General features: G+C 36.5%; 2 protein-coding genes across 5 annotated transcripts in view; one reads left to right on the forward strand and one right to left on the reverse strand.

Annotated features, from left to right (window-relative positions):
* The window catches only part of LOC141539246 (myelin-oligodendrocyte glycoprotein-like), a 58,583-nt gene extending 45,169 nt beyond the window's left edge, over positions 1-13,414 (forward strand). For all 3 annotated transcript variants that reach the window (XM_074261722.1, XM_074261731.1, XM_074261748.1), the window contains one exon: positions 13,191-13,414. In XM_074261722.1, coding sequence (XP_074117823.1) covers positions 13,191-13,367 — 177 coding nt within the window. In that variant the 3' untranslated portion in view covers positions 13,368-13,414. The remainder of the gene's footprint in view (positions 1-13,190) is intronic.
* Positions 6,293-18,838, reverse strand: LOC141539263 (butyrophilin subfamily 3 member A1-like). Of its 2 annotated transcripts, XM_074261762.1 has the most exons (7): positions 18,027-18,838; positions 14,945-15,037; positions 14,230-14,571; positions 12,338-12,445; positions 9,382-9,498; positions 8,620-8,783; positions 6,293-6,619 (listed from the first exon to the last, which is right to left on the reverse strand). In XM_074261762.1, the coding sequence occupies exons 2-7, from the start codon at positions 15,030-15,032 to the stop codon at positions 6,575-6,577; spliced, it is 864 nt and encodes a 287-aa protein (XP_074117863.1). In that variant the 5' UTR covers positions 15,033-15,037; positions 18,027-18,838; the 3' UTR covers positions 6,293-6,574. The 2 variants fall into 2 exon arrangements, with proteins under 2 accessions (XP_074117863.1, XP_074117874.1); XM_074261773.1 differs by lacking the exon at positions 18,027-18,838 and having other exon boundaries at positions 14,945-15,246.
* Between the last annotated feature and the right edge of the window lie 2,827 nt (positions 18,839-21,665).

Genomic DNA, 21,665 nt, shown 5'->3' on the forward strand with positions numbered 1-21,665 from the left:
TGTTGAAAGCTATCTTTTCATGTATTTTGAAAAATAAAAAGATATTATAGAAAAAAATTTAAAAATAAAAACATAACTTTTGGGCAATCCAGTAATTCCTACTTTTAGTCCAGTAATTTTTTTCTTTTCTTTTTTGGGAGGTTAAGTGACTTATTTGAACTCAGGTCCTCCTGACTTCAGGGCTGGTGCTCTATCCATTATACCAACTAGCAGCCTTGATCCAGTAATTCTTAAACTATTTCACTCAATCTATTTCTCAAGTTGTTTTTGTTGTTGTTGTTTTGGATGGGATATTTTACACTTCCTTCTTTTTTAAAAAAAAATTATTAGATGACTGTACACACAATGCAACTTCTGAAGAAGAGATACAAGAAAGAGTTGAATAATTCTCTACTGCCTGTGCTAATTTTGCAATCAATGCACTGTTTTCAAATAACTATATTGATTCAAATAGTGTATTCATCTGAAGGATTCCTGTCTGGCCCTTAGAGCAGTCTGCATCTCTCCTGAATATTTTATCTGAGAAGTTCTTTCTTTTAATTTCATTTTTGTCATTCTTTTTTAGATAAATGTTCTTTCTCTGCATTTCCAGCAACCAAATGTCTTCATATTAAATAGATAATATCTTGTAATAGGATGATGTAGAGCTGGAAAAGATCTTAGAACTCACCTATGCCAGAGACATCAAACATGGGATATATAACCTGGCCTTGTGCAACCTGTCCCAGATTAAAAATGAAACTGGGAAATATTTAACAAAATAAGTAAAAATAAAATAGGTCATAACTTTTGTTATATGTGGTTTTCTAAGTCAATATGTGGTCAGAGGGATCCTTATATATAATTGGGGGGGTTTTGAGTTAAGACACTATTGAGTTCCACCTCCCTTATTTTTCATTGAAGAAACTGAGTTCCTAAGAGTTTTGGTTACCTCTCCAAAATCACCCAGGTGATGTATCAAAGGAAGGACTTGAACACAGATCCTCCATTCTTCCTCCTCATTTCCATCTCCTGTTTCCCTTGGTTCCTTTGAATCACAAATAAAATCTCATCTTCATAAGAAGTGTTTTCTGATCTATCTTAACGCTAGTGCTTTCTCTCTCTTAATTATTTACACTTTATGTCATATATGGCTTGTTTGTACAGAGTTGTTTACTGTGTTTTCTTTCTCATTACCTTATGAATTCTTTGGGACCAGGACAAGTCTTTTACTTTTTTTTTTTTTTCAATCCCAGTTCTTAAAAGAATGCCTGGCATATAATAGGTTCTTAATAAGTGTTTGATGGCTTCATTTAACTAGACTCTTGTTCCAAATATAATTCTCTTTCCACCACAATATGGTGTCTTCCAAACTCAAGAGTTTCACCAATAAATAGATTAGTGATCCATAAAGTGAGAACACTTTCCTTTATTTTTGTCTGGAACTATAATTTTCATCAACTTAGGGAACACCTAGTATGGAAACTCCCTCTGTAAATTCAATGAATTTAGAGAGTCACCTGGGGTACTAAGAAGTTAAGTAATTTGCCCATGGTCATGTAGATAGTGTGTGTCAGAGTCCAGACATAAATCCAAATATTCCTGATTTCAGAGAAGACCATCTAGCCACTATATCCCATTGCCTTTTATGTATTTGATTACAGTCAGTTCTATTATAACTCAACAAAAGTTTTTCACTAATGCAAAATAAAAAACACAAAGATTAAGAGGAAATGGAGTTAATTAGGGACACAGAGCTCAAAAACTTCCTCAGAAAGGAACCTAATAAAAATTGTGGCACAGTTGTAGATGTTAAGTGGTTAAAATGTATAAATACTACAATATGTGGTGACAGCATTCATTACTTAGGGTCCTCTAGTCACTCTGGATTTCAGATGTCTGGCTGGAAATGTCTTGAAAACAATAGGTAAGAAGGGAACATGAGTAAAAAGGGGAAGAAGCGGAACAACCCTTCTCTGTCAATTCCTACTGCACCAGAAGACATACAGTAAATATTACACTTAAACAAAGACCAAAAGTTTTCTTGAACAAGTGCTTGTCAGAAAGTTTGCAGCTTGTAAGTTATCATGAAGGGGCACAATTTAATGAATTCTTGCAATTTCTCATGGAAAAAATCTTCTGTAAGCAAATTCAAAATTCTTGTTATGCTTGAAATGTCCCTTAATATGTTCACTGCATGGAGACAAATTCACATTTTTGAAACAAATGTTCTAGCAGAATTGATTGTATTTCATTTCTGTCTGTCTGACAAAAGAAAAAATGAAACATAAAGGAAGCATGAATGGGCAAGACCATGGAGGACAAGGGAGGGATACAACTAGGATTGTCTAGGAATGCTAGTCTTAGGGTTACCACAAGAGAATAAAGGCTTGTAGGAGAGAAGGTAGTAATGATTCTTAAGGGAGGCACACCTAGCTATGCTGAGTTCTCCTTCTTTCCTCCAAGTTCCTGGATTGCAATCATAGGGCAAGGTAGCTCACTGAGCACACAAAAGTCATGAGATTTATGGGAATATTCTCCACCAGGTGCCTATGACTGATTTCTCATTTCTGATAACATAAGAAGGAAGAACTTAGGGAGGAGCTGGATACATTGGCTCAAACCACAGGTGCGGGGATGTTCAGTCTTCTCTAACCTGTACCTAACTATGTTGTTGGATTCAGTTCAATCCTGGACAAGTTGGCCTCTAGTGAGAAGAAGCTTGCTAATTTTTTCCCACACTCACTAATAAATGTTTAATCAAAGGATTAATTAGATTATTTCAGTTTGGTTTATAATTCCACAAGTTTTATGCTCCCCAAAATGGCAAGTTAACAAACATTCAAAGTACAATATAAATCAGGAATGGAACAAGAAATTTATTCCTTCTCAAAAAAAGGAATGCTAAGTTTAAACAAATATATATATATATATATAAAATAACTAAAATAGAATCCAATAACTTATTATTACTGGTACCATAGGGTAGAAGAGTAATATTTATTTTAAAGAGTTGAATTTTTTTTATATTTCCTAAGTTTTATGAAAATACAATATTTAACATTCATTTTATCTTATTAAATCAATATTGCATTTTCTCCAATTACATGTAAAAACAATTTTAACATTATTTTGTCAATATTTGAGCTCCAAATTCTCTCCCTCACCTCTCCTTCCCCCTTGAGAGAGCAAGCATTTTGATGTAAGCTAAACATGTGTAGTCATGGAAAAATAATATTTCCATGATAATCATGCTGTGAAAGAAAACATAGATAAAACAAAATCCAAGAGAAATAAAGTAAAAAAAAAGTATCTTTGGTCTCTATTCTGGCCTCACCAGTTCTTTCCCCTGGAGATGGAGAGCATCTTTCATAACAATCCTTCAGAATTGTCTTGGATCATTGAATTATTGAGAATAGTTAAGTTATTCATAGCAGATTATCACACAGTTATACTGTTACTATGTATAATGATTTCCTGGGTCTGCTCATTTTATTTTGCGTCAATTCATGTAAATCTTTCCAGGTTTTTTTTTTTCCTGAGAGCATCCTGCTCATTGTTTTTTTATAGGACAATAGTATTCTATAACAATTAAATACAATTTATTCATTCTCTAATTGAAGAACATCTCAATTTCCAATTTTTGCCACTTCAAAAAGAGCTGTTATAATTATTTTTGTACAAATAAAAAATTTTTTCCCTTTAATTGTATCTCTTAGGGATACAAACCTAGTAGTGGTATTTCTTGGTCAAAGGATATGCATGGTTTTTATAGGCCTTTGAGCATAGTTATAAATTGCTCTCCAGAATAGTTGAAACAGTTCAGAACTCCACAGTGTATTGGTGTTTAATTTTTGCACATCTCCAAAATTTATCATTTTCTTTTTCTGTCTTTTCTGTAATCTAATAAGCATAAGGTAGTACCTCTGAATGGCTTTAATTAGTATCTGTCTAATCTGAAATGGACAAAAGACTGGCCCCCTCATCCCTAGGTCAAGGGGCCTCAGGCTTATAGGAAAATGTTGCTTAAACTAACTCAAGGGAAGTGTTATGTTCAGACTGGGCCCCATCCCCCAGTTCATGAGACCCCAGACTTTCCTAGAAGTGTGTGTCTAACAGAGTCAAGACAACATTACAAAACATGCCAACAGGTTCCGACACTTCTCCATTACAAATGAGAAACTGTGTCAGTGATTCCCAAAATTTGTAACTGCAAGGCAGAACAAGAATTGTTTATAAGCCTGTCTCTACTTGGGTTTGAGAAGGACCTCAATCCAGAGATCCTTCCTAGCTGGTAAATAAACTGCTCTCTAAATTGCAATTACCTTGGCTGTCCTGTATTCTATTGCCTGGGCTATTTCATAATCAACAGTGATTTAAATTGTTTTTTCATATGACTACAGACAGCTTAAATAATTTTGGGGTTTTGTTTTTAACAATTTCCAAGTTCTTATTTATTTATTTATTTTGCTGAGGCAATTGGGGTTAAATGACTTGCCCAGGGTCACAGAGCTAGGAAGTGTTAAGTGTTAGGAGAATAGATTTGAATGCAGGTCCTCCTGCCTTCAGGACTGGTGCTCTATCCACTGTGCCACCTAACTTCCCCTTGCTTAGATAATTTTGTCTGAAAACTGCCATTCATATCTTCTGACTATTGATAAATAGTCAAACCAAGTTATTTTTACAAATTTATTTCAGTTTTCTATATATTAGAGAGTGAGGTCTTTATCAGAGAATTTTGCTATAAACATTTTTTCACAGCAATAATTATTAACTATGTATTTCCCTTCATCTTACTTTCCTTCATTTATTCTATTGTCTCTCTTTTCATCCTGTCCATTTTTGCTTGACTTTTACCTCCCCCATGTTATCTCCCTTCTATCAGTCCCACCACTTCTCTTGTCCACTTCTTACCAACTTTCACTTATGATAAGATAGATTTTTTTTACACCCAAATGTATTTGTTATTCTTTCTTTGAGTCAATTCTGATGAGAATAAAATTCACACATCCCCTTTTGACTTCCCTCATCTTACTCTCAACTATAAAAGTTCTTTCATCCCTCTTTTATGTCAGATAATTTACATCATTCTACCTCTCTCTTTCCCCTTCCCCCAGTGCATTCTTACTTCTAATCTCTTAATTTTACTTGTTTTACAATAAACAACCCATCATATTAAACTCACAAGTATTCATTCTGTTTATTTATACCCCTTCTAATCACTCTAATAGATATTTTAGGAGTTACAAGTATCTTCCCAAGTAAGAATGTAAACACTTTAATTTTATTGAATTCTTTATAACTTCTCTTTTCTGTTCATCTTTTTATACTTCTTTTGAATCTTGTATTTGAAAATCAAATTTTCTATTCAGTTTTGATCTTTTCATCAGAAACACCTGAAGGTCCTCTGTTTCCCTGAATCTTCAATTTCCCCCAAAAAAATTACATTCAGTTTTGCTGGGTAGGTGAACTCTGAGTTGTGATCCTATCTCTTTTGCCCTTCAGAATATTACATTCCAAGCTCTCTGAGCCTTTAGTGTAGAAATTACTAAATTTTATGATATCTTGACTGTGGTACTATGATACTTGAATTTATTTTTTTCCTTTTGACTGTTTACAATACTTTCTCCCGGACTTAGGAGCTTTAGAATTTGACTATATTATTGCTGGGAGTTTTCATTTTGGGATCTCTTTCAGGAAATAATGGGTGCATTTTTTCTTTCATTTCTATTTTCTGCTCTGGTTTTAGAATACCTGGGCAACTTTTCCTCAATAATTTCTTGAAAGATGATGTCCATGCTCTTTTTTCTTATCATGGTTTTCAGGTAGTCCAATAAACCTTAAATGATCTCTCCTGGATCTTCTCTTCTAGGGCTATTGTTTTTCCAATGAGATATTTCACATTTTCTTTTATTTTTTCATGCTTTTGACTTTGGGTTACTGTTTCTGGATGTGTCATAAGGATATTAGCATCATTTGCCTAATTCTAATTTTTAAGGAATTATTTAATATATGGAGTTTTTGTGCCTCTTTTTCCATTTGGTCAATTTTGCTATTTAAGGAGTTCTACTCTTCAGTGAAGTTTTGTATACAAAACTTTTTTCCATTTGACTAATTCTTCTTTTTAAGGAATTCTTTTCTTCATTAAATTTTTGTATTTTTTACCATTTGACAAATTTTGTTTTTCCAAAATATTCTTCAGTGATTTTTTTCTATCCCTCCTTTATGAATTTTCTTGCATCATTCCCACTTCTCTTCCCATTTTTTTGTACCTCTCTTAATTTTAAGAGTCCTTTTGAACTCTTCATGGGAAACTTGTTGACCTAAGGTCAGGAAAGAATAAACATAATGAAGAGGTCTATATGATCTCTGTGATAATGGAAACAGTGTGGGAAATGGGAAGTCCCCTCTTTCCTGATCTGACTTTTTCATTATAATATAAAATATTCCTCATGCTTCAAAACTAGAATGGAAAAGAGAATCAGGGAAGTCATTAGTTTGCTTTTGTTGATCTAATGAGTGATCAGCTCTTCTGCGTCAGCAGTCAGAATTCTCATCCTCATTTACCATTACTAGGCCTTCCATTTTGAGTTATTCATATTTTGATGCAACAGTGCTCCCCAAACTTCCATCTGGTTCCCTAGAAACAGGAATAATTACTGAAGTTGTTATATGGTAGGAGGTGAGAAACAAAAAGGACCCCTATTGCCTAGACATTGCCTAATGTTGTAGAGATAAATGAAATAAATACAAAGCATAAACCTAAATGAAAATTACTTGGAATTGACAGGAAGAAGGGGTATTAGGAACAGAAAACATGAGAAATAAATGTTCAGAGCAAAAGCAACTTGAAGGTAAGTGAATCTTATCACTTTCATATATTCTTCCATATACCTTTTCTCTATACACCAGTCAAACTGGGTTACTGTCTGTTCTGTGAACCTTTCCCATAACTTTCCCATTACCAGAACTTTACTTGATCTATCCCCTATTGCCAGATTGCATGCTTTTCTCCTCTGTGCCTCTTAGGAAGAAGGAAGAATTTTGATGCCAAAGATAATGAGTTAAATTTTAGATTAAGATACCTATAACACATACACATTTCAACATGTCCAATGGGTATTGGACATGAGGGATTGGAGGTGAGAAAATTCCGGCTAGATAAATAGATTTGAGAATTATGAGCATAAAGATGATAACTGAATCCAGGAGAACTAATAAGATCATCAAATGAAATAGTAAAGAGGAAGAAGAAAATATAATAAACCCCTGTGAGATAGTCATATTTATCTGGCATGAATGAACACTCAGCAATGAGAAAAAGCTTTCTAATAAGTAAGAAAAGAACCAGGAAGGTGTAGTGTCCTCAATATGTAGAAAGAATAGATCAAGGAGAATAGAGAAACTGACAGTCTCAAAGGCTGCAGAGAAGTCAAGAATAATGAGGGCTGAGAAACAAAACCAATAGATTTGTCAATTGAAAGAGCATTAGTAATATTAGAATAAGTAGTTTTAGTTGAATCATAAAATCAAAAGCAAGGCTGTAGAGGTAAGAAGAGAAAGGAAAAGATGTGGAGGCAAAACTTGTAGATGACTTTCTCCAGGATTTTAATGACAAAAGGAAAGAAAGATATGATAAAAATCACTAATGGAGATGAACACATCAAGTGAGCATTTTTTGAAAATGAGGGAGAAATGAGCATGCTTGTAGACTGCAGGGATGCAGCCAAGAGACAAGGAAAGATTGAAGGTAAGTTGTTAGGATTACTGGGTGAGAACTCAGGTTTTCTGGACGGTTACAAGGTGAGAACTCAGGTTGACTTGATAGAGGGGGCAAGCTCATTGGCTGGGGTAGTTCTTCCCAGAAGCCCTTGCATTATCCCACGCCCATTCTCTGGGAGAATAAAAGAGAGGACTCTCAGAGAAAGAAGAAGACTCTCTGCATTACATCAGGCCTGACGGGGCTCTCTGCAGGAAGGGAAGTCACTTCTAAGGACAAGAGTTAACAGCAACTGCCTGGAGACAACGGTTCACTACAGGAAGAAGAATCTGTCTGAGAGATTTGAGTAGACACAGCAGATCTCTTCCCAGAGAGCGATCCGGCAGCTTCTGGAGACGACAGCTCGCTACATTTGGCGTCCACACGTGGGGCAAGGACTTTTGCTTATCCTGACAAGAGGAGCTAGACCAGACCTTCGCAGTAAGTGAGAAAATGGTGATCAGAGGGGGTAATACACTAATTAAGACAGAAGGGAATGGGATCCCTTGTTCATGAAGAGGCATTGGCTTTGGCAAGAAGGCCACTTTAATATGTGAGAGAGAGTTAAGAAAGTGATAGAAGCAAATGACATGTGAGTAAGAGGAAAATAGGAAGAAAAGAGAGAGAGTGGATTCTCTTTGACTTCCCTATACTGACCTACTCCCAGCCCAATCTGAGGTAGATCCACTGCCTTTCTCAGTCATCTCATACTTCCAAGCCTCCCATCAAAATTATTGTTTTGAGTCCCCCCTTTTCCTTTCATCCCTCTTTCATTTCTGCACCACTCTCAGTTCAGAATTGGTGTTCAATGGCTTTTACCTCATTAGCTGGCTGCAAAGATAACAATAATTGAATCAAATGTAGACTCTACCTAAAATTACCTTATTGTCATCTCTGGAGTCTGATTTGGTGCTGTAATGGCGCTTTTGTTGACAATAGTACTTTATTTGAAGTACAAAGGGAAGGTTCTTTGTAATTATAAGCAAAAGACTTGCAACTGCAAATTTCCATTCTTTCCAAAATGATGTTTCATCAAAAAAAAAACCTGTATATAAAAAAGGACCTATGAGCTCATGTTGAGAAGAAACAAGATAAGCCTTCCCAGTACTCCTGGCTAAGGAGAGCTGGGATTATCCCTTAGCAGCCCAGGGCCCTCAAACTTCTCCATATGGGATACAAATGTACTTTATGCACCATTTTCTATTTTAGATTATATATTCCCAAAAGGGCCCCCATGCTTTTGGATATAGAAAAGGGACAGAGAGTACATAGGAAGTAGCCCTGCTTACAGCGTCAAGCTATGTAGAGACCAGGAGACTTGTATCAGTTTTAGTTTGTTTTTTTAAAGAGTGAGGGAAAATTCAGGGTTTGGGCTGCAAAGAAAATGGGTCACAGTCAGAATTTAGAGTGTACTTAGAAAGATGACTGCATATGGATTGGAGGACACAAAAGGATCAGAATAGTTTGTAGACTGAGGGGTGCACAGTAGAGAAATGCTCAAGGAGACATAGACAGATCAGGCTGTACTGAACTAGGAGAGGTGAGGATTGCACAAAGATGAATGGACTCAATTCTAGGCTGCTTAAGGATTTGATTATCATCCCATGATTTCATTGATTTGCTGCCCACCCCTCCCTTCTTACCTCTGCATCTATGCCGTGACCACAAATACAAAAGACACATTTCAATTTCAAATGTAGTAAGCTGAATCAAAATCCCATCAACTGCAACCATCCAGGGATGTGACCTGCGAAAATATACTGACAGAAGCCCCCAACCTTGAGAGAATGACTGTGATCTTGTTTTCTCTGCTACCCCTCCCCATAGCAAGGTACAAGTACAATTAGGTTGCTCACATGGATTTAATATCCTTAGCAGCTACACCACACCTAGGATAATCGAAGAAACGTGGTCCCTGCGGCACCCCAAGCTAAATTTCATATATGATGTCTGTTCACCTTTCTATTGTATCTTCTGGAATTCCTGTTCATTAATACCAAATATTCCTTTATTTTAAATCTCTTCCTTGCTTCCTGCTCCTTGATTAATTCATAAAATTGTTTTCATTTTAGTTTTTTTTTTTCTTTTTTTATTCCTTCGATTTTCTGTCACTCAGTAAGATTTGTCTGCCCTTTAGGGATATTTCATCCTTTGGATGTCCTTTTCAATATTTGTTATATCTTCCTTCATTTCCCCCAACACTGCTTCTTGACAGGGACAAAATTCCATTACCACTTGCAGACTCCAGCTCTTTTGCTATTATTACTCAGTAATCCTTTCTTCCTCGAGGCTCCCTCTATCTAAATAAATAGTCCAATTAGGTGAGAGTTTCCAAGTGGCCTTCAGATCATTTTTCTTTTCTCAGTGAGAAAATATCTGGCACAGGGTATCTCTTTTCATTCCAAGTCTCATCATACACGTACACATCTACATCTGTGCTAATATTCCTTCAAGCACATTAGTTACTCAGTTTTTTAACCTTCTCAGGTTCCATGACTTAGTTTTCCAATCCAACTTAGCCATAGAAGGTCACCTAGTCACACAATTGACTTTCCCATCACCCACAAATTTCTGTTCCTACTATCTTCCCCTAAGCTTCATTCCTTCTAAACTGAATATTTTTCTTCAGCATGACCTCCCATCTTTTCATCCTTTACTACTTTTTCTAAACCATCACCCTTGTTACTACTTTTTCTAAACCATCACCCTTGACATGACTTCACTTTGCCCTATTCCTAATATTGACCTTATAAACAGTTAAATTACTCTCTTTCAAATGATCCTTATCCTCTCAAGAATGTTATCATTCTTCCAATCACACAGATTCAAGATTGTAATGTAATCCACAGCTCCTTACCATATACATATACATATATATGTACATATATATATATATATATATGTATATATATATATATATATATATATATATATATAAAATCTTGTTAATTCTATTCCCAACATATCTTTTACATTGTTAATCTCCTTCTCTGCTCACATGGCCACCTTCTAATGTTAGTCTTAGTCAATTCTTGCTTGGATGATTACAATGACTTCTCAATTGATTTCCTTGCTTTCAAGTTCTCCTCTCACCCATCCTTCCTCCACTGAGCTACCAAACTGATATTTCTAAAGCACAAGTCTATGCCTCTCTTCTGCACAACAAACTTCAGTGACTCCTATTCTCTCCAAAGTCAAATACAAACTCCTTTGTTATTAAGTCCCTTTATATCTTGACTTGATTTAGAATCCTATTCTATATGATGTCTCTACAAACTTTCTAAGGCCTACTATAGTCACCTTTCTGCTATTCTACTCAGTACATTTTCCAACTCTGCCTTTGTACAGGCTATCACTAATGCATGCCTAAATTTTACTTCTTAGAATCCTTAGTTTCTTTCTTTTTCAAATATCAACTCAATTATCACTTTTCACATGTATTTTAGCTGACATTTAACAGATGCTGGTCCCTCCCCTCCCTAGTTATCTTGCATTTATTTGTCTGGGTTCATGCATGCATTTTGCCTCCTATGACAAAATGTAATCATCTTGAGGGCAAGGATTTTCACCCTCTGTCTTCGTATCTAAAGTACTTAATAGTGTGCTTACACACAGAAGATAATTTTTTAAATCAATTTATTGATTGATTCAAGTATGCTAAATTTTTGCCAGACTATACTAGACTCTGATTTCCTCTTCATCATATCCTCTGCCCTTTTATTTTTCCATTCCCAAGACAAGAATTATCTCTAGTCCACCCCCACTTCTAAGTCCATTTTTCCTTCCAGACCCCTTTCAAAGACTCCCTCCTCCTTGAAACCTTTCTTGACCCTTTCCTATCACTAGGTAAAATGATTTCTCCCTCTTCAGAATTCTTAACAATATATTATCCAGATGTGCCCTTTGGATTTATTTCGGTCTTATATCCACGATTCACTCTCAAAAAATTTGTTAGCTCTATGAAGGCAAGTGTAAATTATTAAGTTATCAATCACAACCACCAAGTAATGAAAACATTAATTTCTTTCTTCACTCCACATTACAAAGCAAAGCACAAGCCATGTCTTTAAAATGCTAGTTAAGTTAAATTTTTTTCAATTTCTTTAAAAGTCAATGATCATCTTTATTTAGCTCCTTATCTTATTTACCCTACCCAAAGGCATGGATTGTGACTGAGGGAAAGAGACAAAACAATTTTTTGGCAATTCTATAAAGCCTCTTACATGATTTTTGGACAGAAAACTGACCAACATATGAAGAATGAATTTCTGATTGGAGAATTAAGGCCATGAATAAACAGGACAGTTTTTTTCTCAGAGTCCATCAGAAAAATGTAGAGTTTGGGGGGGGGGGGAGAGTGGAGTGGATTCATGTGGTCATATAATTACAAATATAGTTGAGAGGAACAGGGTTTATGAGTAGACACTGAAGAACATAGAACACAGAATATTCTGGGGGGGGGGGTGGCAATGAACAGTAACTAGGTAAAAGTTAGACTCCCAATACTCTGGGTTCAAAATCCTTTTCCTCTCCAAGACTAGATAGAAATGTCTGATGAGCTAAATAGAAGATTTTGCCCCAGTTTCCCCTCATAATTACCTTGGAATAGCAGCATACAGATTACAAAAAGCAAATACATCACCACAGAAAGCACAATAAGGATCAAAAAGTATGTTGGTGGCAAAGTTGGTATCTGAGTTTCTTTACCTAAAACACAATTGCACATAAGTCTCAGGAAAAACATAATAATGCACCAGTTTTTACACCATCATCTCTTCCTTCCTACCACCCACTTTCACATCCCCAGTAAGCAGAGGGCAAAGACATCTCTATGGCCAAATTTTGAGCCCTGCTGGCCTCTGCTTCTCTCTGCCCCAGCTCTGTGTCCCACAGCAGACCCTCCTCCCCCTTCCACCAATAACATTACCTTTTTCCCTTTCTCTAACTCCAGCCCAGGCCATATCATCTTGTGTTTAGTACCACCTATTTGTGAAATACAACACCAGGCTACACTGATTATATTATGGAATACAAGTAAGATTGGAGGCTAGTTTTGCATATTTTTGTGTAGATATTATACTCACAAGTCTCAGAGTTAGAAGGGAAGTCAGAGGTTTATGCTACTCAATGCAAACTTGAATCAGACTCTGCCTTGAGACTCTTCCCATGAGTGATCATCCACCCTTTCCTGTAATTCTCACTGGGAGAGGTGACCAACTAACTCCTTTGGGGGTCCCTTTCATTGTTATTGTTCTAATTGTTGGGCAGTTTTTCCAAATCTAAATTTTCTCTTCTGAATTTGGTGTTCAGAGGTCAAGCCGATATGAAACTCAACTTCTATCAGCCCCTGAGTGGGAAAAGGGACCTTGAATTGTCTTTCAACTAAAGAAAGTTTGAAAACTGAGATGACCATTATTTTGATCTCTAGTGTAAGCATTTTTCCAACTTTCAGATAATCTTCGAGAAGGCTATGAATGATCTTGTGAGCTTCAAAAGACACAATCAGAGCATCTGGGAGCAAGAGTCTTTGCAAGGATTTGCTAGAAGCCAAACAGAGAAGAGCAAAGTCCCATGGAACCTAAAGGATTCAGGGCGGGAGACGCATGGAAGCAGATTCATCTACTCATAGGCTAAGCCACATTTGGAAAATCAATATAATAAAGAAACTTCAATTGGTTGGAGTCTATTCTTCCTACAATCCCTAAGGACTCAAGTGTTATAGAGAAGAGTTTGCCCTAAGGAGGAAATATTTGTAATTCTGTCTTTCAGTATTCCTTTATAAAAATTGGGATGCTAATCACTGACAGGTAATAGTGAAAGTACCTTAGTTTCCTGAGAAGACATGTAGCCAGCCTCACAAAAAAAATCTAAGATGAAAAAGTCTAAGTCTAAGATGAGAAAATTACTAAGATTATAAAGAGACAAATAAGGCCATTGTTCCCAACCCCCTCCTATTACAGATAAGGAAAGAAAGACACAAAAAAAGCAAAATTATTTTTCCAGATTTAGATTAACAAAAAAAAAATGGCAAATGGATTAAACTTCTTCCACTTTACCTATGGTACAGAATTAGTAACAGTAGGTGACAGCTTCAGAGGATCAATTAAGCATGATATCAGTGAAAAAATTCTTGTTGGCTAAAATTTATCCACAAGTGGAACGGGCCTCCTCCTCCAGGGATGCAGAAGGACTTCTCATTAGAAGTCTTTTAATAAAGGCTAAAAGATCTATGAAATTCAACAAGTTTCATTAGATTTCTTCCATGTGCAAGGTACCAGGCTAAGAATTGAGGATACAGGCCAAATGAAAATAGCTATCTACAGGGAATGTCCATAGAAATTTCTAGTTCAGAGAGGTGTTAGAGTACGTGATCTTTGAATTCTCTTCCACGTAGGATATCCTTTAGTTCTACTAATAACAGAGCTGGGAAAACATCTCTCATTCCCCATACATGTACATAAATAGATCCATTTCAGTCCCCACCTTCTTACCTAAGACTTTCAGCTCCACATTAGCTTCTTCTTGGTGAAAACCATCCTCAAAGAGACAATTGTACTTTCCTGCATCTAAGAACTTCACATTTCGTATCTTCAGGGTGACATTTCCATTTGTAATATCATCTCTCACCAGTTCTGTTCTCCCTTGGTAATTAGGGGCCTGGTCTCCAAAATGATCATCCCCACCTTGATAGAAATGTACCACCTGAGTAGACTGCAACCAGACCACTTCCATGTGCTGTGCACTCTGAGGTGGGGACAGGTAACAGGGTAATTCTACTTCTTCCCCTAGTGAGGCTTGAATAGGTTCTGTAGGTCCAATCACTGAGAATTGCCCTGTTTAATTAAGCAGGAAAAAGATTCAATGGGTCAGAGAAAAAAGAAGGCTGAAGATGGAAGAATATGCAAGATTTATGCAAGAAATCTGTGAAGAACATAACACTAAAATAAGATTGGGGGAAAAAAGTAGAGAGTAAGACGAATGAGAAAAATGTTAAGAAAGCAACTAGTGAAGGAGACAGTATATCAGGACAATGAAAAGTCTATACGACGAAAGAGGAAAGTTGAGAAAATCTCACAGAGTCAAGGAGAGTATTAGGGAATGATCTGGTTAGGTATTTGAGTAGGATAGAATCTCTATCCTCAGCCCTCAAGTGTTTAGAACTCCATTCTTAGACACCAAGAGTCAAAAAGAAGCAAATGCACTTACCTGAAGTCAATGTTGGTTTCTTGAGGAGGAGGATGAAAGCAATCACAAAATTAGAAAGAAAGGAGCCTGAAAGATTGGGAATCTCCATTATGCCTAAGAAGAACAAAGGAAAGGGGTCATGAGGAATCTGGGCATGATGTGATACGATGTGATGAGAAGGGCATGTGAATGCTCTGGTATAGAGGCAATGCAATCAGCCACTCAGAATACAGCCAAACCCAACAGACAAGGCATGAGATTAACTGAGAAGTGAAGCTAAAGAAATGGTTCCACACTTATTCAGATGAGAATACTAGAGATTGCTCATGAGAAGAGCATCATTTATGTAATTGTTTATATTCACTGCTACACATGTTTATTATAGCATTTTTGAGCATTTATTATTGAGTATTATTTATTATTTAACTCTTTATGTAACTTTTGGGTTATATTTCTAATATAGTAATGTCTACTATTGATTGTAATCATTTTTTATTTATAATTATGCTACTACTTAGTGAAAGTAGCAGCAATAGCAGCAGCAGCAGTAATAATAGTAGTAGTAATAGTAACAATGAAAGCAATTAGTTTGCATAGCACTCTAAGGTTTGGAAAGTAGTTTACATAGATTGTCTCATTTGGCTCAGAAGAACTGGATAAATGATTATTGTGGAAATATATATAGAAGAATTGCACATGTTTAATATATTGGATTACTTGTCATCTAGGGGAGGAAGGAAAGGGGAAAGGAAGAAAAAAAACCATTGGAACACAAGGTTTTTCAAAAGTGAATGTTGAAAATTATCTCTGCATATGCTTTAAAAATAAAAAAAAACTTTAATTAAAAAAAAAAAGAACTGGGTAAGGCGGGTGCTATATTTATGCCCGTTTAGTGAGTGATAAAGAAATGAAGAACAAAAGAGGGTGTCTTGCCCAGAGTCACAAAGCTAGTAAGAATTTGAAGCAGGATTTAAACTCGGGGACTCTTGAATCCAAATCCAGTGTTCTGTTCACTATGCCATTAAACCTTTATTTTTTATGTTTAGATATAAGGATAGAATTATTATGGTATTTGAGATTTAATTATTTTAGCCATTCTTTGCTTCATTGTTTATGATTATTTAATGTGGGCTATGGATATACATGTTCTATTAAGCTTTCCATGGATTATATTCAGCTTATAACTTAACTATCTTGTCACTGAATGCTTTAGTGTTATTCTATTGCATGTACTGTTAATTCACATTGATTTTTCTTATGGGTTTTTGGCAGAACTGGAAGCATTCTAGGATGTCATGGAAATTACCCTTATTATTTAAAACATTAGTACTGTGTATCCTGTAGTGTTATAGATGTCAAACATACATTGGCTGACTTTTTTCAAGGAGCAACATAAAGTTTCATCTATAGCCCCTTCTGCATTATGTCTACCTCTTTGTGAAAGAGAGTTGTGTGATGATGTCTACGTAGAGAGATGTGACTCTTGATTGGTGGAAAGACTTCTGAGAAACAGAAGCAGAGAAGGGTGTGAGCCAAAATTAGAAGATTAGTGATTGAAGACCCTCTGAAGTCTCTTGTGGGTAAATGACTAGTGGAAAGATCTGACACATACACAGATAATACAAAGTGAAGGAGGAAGTACAGTGAGGACATGAAGGATGGAGAATGAAAAAGGAAAAGGCCTCTAAATTGGGAGAACAGAGGAGATATGGTCCTGGGATACAGAACAGGCCAGTTGGGCTAAAGACGGTAAAATGTGTGGAGAATAAGAGGTTGTCAGACTAGAAAAGTATCTGACAGTGGAGGACAATTCAATGCCAGATAGAAGAGGTGATACTTTGGTTTGTAGTCCATAGATCACTCAGAAATGACCTTCTAGCTCACTGGAAGTCACTTGTTTGGTGGACCTAGGAAATAGACTACAAGAAGCAGAAAAATCACCTCTATATTCTCCTAGAAAAAGAGCCATTCAGCATTTGCATGAATGTTTCTTGGGATGAGAGAATCTCCTACCTACAAAGGCAATTTATTTTATCATGGAATAATTCTAATTGTGAATAAATGTGTTCTGTTCATTGATTGAGCTGAAATCTACCTTTGTCACTTTTCTCACTGCTCCTAGTTCTGACCCTCCTGGCTTGACACCAAGAATATTTTCTCATTTATTTCCTATATATGAGTCCTTCAAAATTTTGAGGATACCATACTCCACTCCCCACCAAAGTTTCCTTTTCTCTAGGTAAATTTTAATTCAACTCAATAAATATTTTGACATTAATTTTTATTTAAGAAGCAATTATTTAGTGCTTATTACTTGTCAGGTACAGTTCTAAGCTTAGGGATTACAAATAAAAACAAAAAGACAGTTCCTGCCCTCAAGGAGCTTTCATTCTATTTCTTAGCCCCTATTTGTTTAAGACTATATGTGGAAGTATTAGCCAAGTGCTTGCTGGCCGGGGGATAGGAAGACCAAATATTCCCAGTTCCTGAATCTCTGAACTCTTCACTAACCACTTATCTTCTGCATCCTTTTCAGAGTGGCTATGACCTTCCTGAAATATAGCACCCAGAACTAAAGATGATATTTTAAACCTTGTCTGAGGCAAGTGGCTTACAATGACTCAATTCCTTTCCATCCTCTAGGCACAATGCCTCTTAGTGTGATTGCATTCCCTTCCAACCACTCTTATCATGTGCCCTCTCTCCCATGCAATCCTCTGGCTACTTTATTCTCTCAATGTTATAATATTCAGGGGACTTCCTCTAGTCTACCCCTTCCATATACCCTATCTTCTCTACTTTACCATATTCATTCCTCATCATTCAGCCTGCCCTGTCTGTGCCAACCTGCAGGTATATCCTCTACTTCTGCTCCCACATCAGTCATCAATATGAAAACCAGGATGACTAGTACTGTTGCTCACTCTTAAGGAGTATGAAAATCATTGTTTCTGTTTGATTCCTGGCATTATGCCAGACTGGAAGGGACTCTCATTCCCTAAGGAATAGGGATCCAGAAAGAGAAAGTCAATATGAGTTGAGGTGTGTAGGAGGAAGGGAATGACAGAGGAAGAAAGAGGTTAAGGAAAGAAGCCAGACTTACCTCCTAACCTGAGCCTCAGCTCATAGGGACTATGCTGAGTATCTGAGGCTGCAGATTTTGTGTCTCTTTATTGATTATCTTCACTCTGCAGAAAGATTTCACCTGGATGCCATCTGTTCTGGGAGTCAGTCATGCATGATATGGGAAGCAAATCTCTTCACTTTTGTGTCCTCTGGTCACTCCCCATTGTCCTCCTCCTTTCCTTCAGGCAAGGCATGCCCAGACTCATTTACTCTCAAAAAGGGAGATCCCGTAGAGCAGAGCCCACATCTCTCCAGTTTCCACTCCACCTTCTGAACCTGCTCTACTCCTGTCCTTGGTGTCAGCAAAATGTGATCCAGACCACTCCCACTCCAGCATCCAAACTCACACATAATCCTTCCAGGCCTGTTCCTCTCCATTGTTATATGTTATTTGTTCAAGAAATGACTCATTAATCTGTTAGTTCCTCTCTTTTTTTGTATCCCCAACCCTTAGCAGGGTTCCTGGCACATATTAGATGCTGATTTTACTTAGCTACTCTCCTGCCCCAACTATAACCTTATTTCCATTATAACGTGGTGCTCTCCAAACTTACAGTAAATATAACAAAGGAATTAAATAGACCATTCATGTATCAAATCTTTCCTTTATTTAGACTGGAACTATAATTTCATCTGTTTAAGGAATGACTGATATAGAAACTCATTCTGCTAATTCAATTACTTTAAAGTGTAATTTAGGGCAAGGAGAGATTGAATGACTGGGTCATGGTCACATAGCTGGTGTTTGTCAGAGGCAGGACTTTCTGAGCCTCAGGCTGGCCTCTTGGCTACTACATCATACTGCCTCTTAGATCTTTTATCATTGGAAATGATACTACATCTCTCCCCCATGAATTAAAAGGTCTTTTCCCTTGTTACAGCTAAGTAATTATTAGGGTACTTAATCCTCGTTAGGATTTAGCCTGACATTCAATTCCCACATTCCCTTTTCCCTGGTTAATTGTAAATTTCACTTAGTTCTAGGTCCAATGTTGGGACAAAATGATCCATTTGCAAGTCACTGAATATTTAACATTATACATTTAAAAACATTTGATCTGATAATGAGGTTCTGGATATCTAGGTAGAGTTGGCAGAGAAAGCCTGATGTACTAGTAAGATTACTCCCTGAAGCAAGCCGGGAAGGGCACTGATGAGGATCTTCTTAATCTTACAGTCCCACACTCTATGGAGGTCTTGGATAACCCTGCCTTATTGTATCAGAATCGATCAGAAAGCCAAGTTATGATGTCAAATTCCTGAGGTTAAATTTCTCCTATAACTCTGCCCATGGCCTACCCATCTTTACTGAATACTTTTTGGGTTAGACTACCATGGAATCCTGTTTCATGATATCTTTCTTTCCATCCTCTCTCCCATGCCTCAAAATGTCTTAGACGTTCTTTTGTAAGTGTGATAGGAATAGCAGTTTCCTGATGCAGCTTACTCCTCTAGCTCTCTCCTCTCTACAAATTCTGACTGGCTCAGCTTCCTTGATATAGCTTCCTGATCTTGGGCCACAAAAGTTCCCAGCCATATGTGGTTAGCTGTTGACTTTCAGAGTTGGTGGGTGACTGAAACCGTGTGAGTCACTATAGCCTAGCATAGCACTGACCAGATGCATTTCTGGGGACAGAAGGGACTGCATCCAAAGGAGCCAAGTGCTATTGCATCCTTGTTGCGTAACGATGAGATTAATGTAGACATTAATGTAGATTAATGAAATGGGATTCAGGTAAGCAATTGAGATCAAATACTGAGATTTAGTAGCAATTCACTTGTGAAAAACTTTACCACATCTTTCTCCTTACCAAAAAGGATATTTATTTATGAGAAGAGGTTACAGACAAAATGAAGCGTCAAAATAAGTATCAGGAATGGTAAATATGAAAAGATTTTGGAGGGCATATTGTTAGCAAGGAAAGGGGTTTTTAACAGTTAACAAAGGAAAAGACAAGTTCTCTAATAAATGATAGATTAAATCCTGAAGAGGATTTAGCACCCTATAGAGTTAGTTAGCTATAACAAGGAGAAAGACAGAAATTATTCCCTGACTCCTATCTTCCTTCCTTCTATGTTGATCTTAAGAGCAGAATGCCTTATCTCACAGTGACAACTCTGATTTTATTCATCTCTTGATGCACCTGCTTGCCCATTCATCCTGCTGGTCACTTCTTACAGAACAATAATATTCCATAACATTCATATACCATAATTTACTTGGCCATTCTTCAATTGATGGGCATTCATTCAATTTCCAGTTTCTTACCACTACAAAAAGGGCTGCCACAAACATTTTCGTACATGTGAGTCCCTTTCCCTTCTTTAAGATCTCTTTGGGATATAAGCCCAGTAGTAGCACTGCTGGATCAAAGCATATGCACAGTTTGATAACTTTTTGAGTATAGCTCCAAATTGTTCTCAAGAATGGTTGGATCCATTCACAACTCCATCAACAATGCATCACTTGAATACAGAGAGGCTTGGAGAGACTTACATGAACCGATGCTGAGTGAAATGAACAGAACCAGGAGATCATTATATACTTCAGCAATGATACTGTATGAGAATATATTCTGATGGAAGTGGATATCTTCGACAAAGAGAAGATCTAATTCAGTTCCAATTGATCAATGATGGACAGAATCAGCCACATCCAGAAAAGGAACACTGAGAAATGAGTGTAAACTGTTTGCATTTTTGTTTTTCTTCCCAGGTTATTTTTATCTTCTAAATCCAATTCTCCCTGTGCAACAAGAGAACTGTTAGGTTCTGCACACATATATTGTATCTAGGATATACTATAACATATTTAACATGTATAATAAGACTGCTTACCATCTAGGAGAGGGGGTGGAGGGAGGGAAGGGAAAAGTCGGAACAGAAGTAAGTACAAGTGATAATGTTGTAAAAAATTACCCAAGCATATGTTCTGTCAATAAAGTTATAATAAAAAAAATGTATCAGTGTCCCAGTTTTCCTACATCCCCTCCAACATTTGTCATTATCTTTTCCTGTTATCTTAATCAATCTGAAAGGTGTGTAGTGGTATCTCTGAGTTGTCTTAATTTGCATTTCTCTGATCAATAATGATTTGGAGACTCTTTTCATATGACTAGAAATAGTTTCAGTTTCTTCATCTGAAAATTTTTCATATCCTTTGACCATTTATCAATTGGAGAATGGCTTGAATTCTTATAAATTAGAGTCAATTCTCCATATATTTTGGAAATAAGGCCTTTATCAGAACCATTAACTGTAAAAATGTTTTCCCAGTTTATTGCTTCCCTTCTAATCTTGTCTGCATTAGTTTTATTTGTATAAAAGCTTTTTAACTTGATATAATCAAAAATTTCTATTTTGTGATCAATAATGAACTCTAGTTGTTCTTTGGTCACAAATTCCTTCCTCCTCCACAGGTCTCAGAGGTAAACTATCCTATGCTCTTCTAATTTATTTATAATCTCATTCTTTATGCCTAGACCATGAATCCATTTTGATCTTATCTTGGTGTATGGTGTTAAGTGTGGGTCAATGCCTAGTTTCTGCCATACTAATTTCCAATTTTCCCAGCAGTTTTTGTAAAATAGTGAATTCTTATCCCAAAAGTTAGGGT

Source organism: Sminthopsis crassicaudata, chromosome 1 (genome assembly GCF_048593235.1).
Source record: "Sminthopsis crassicaudata isolate SCR6 chromosome 1, ASM4859323v1, whole genome shotgun sequence".
NCBI classification, from domain to species: Eukaryota; Metazoa; Chordata; class Mammalia; order Dasyuromorphia; family Dasyuridae; genus Sminthopsis; species Sminthopsis crassicaudata.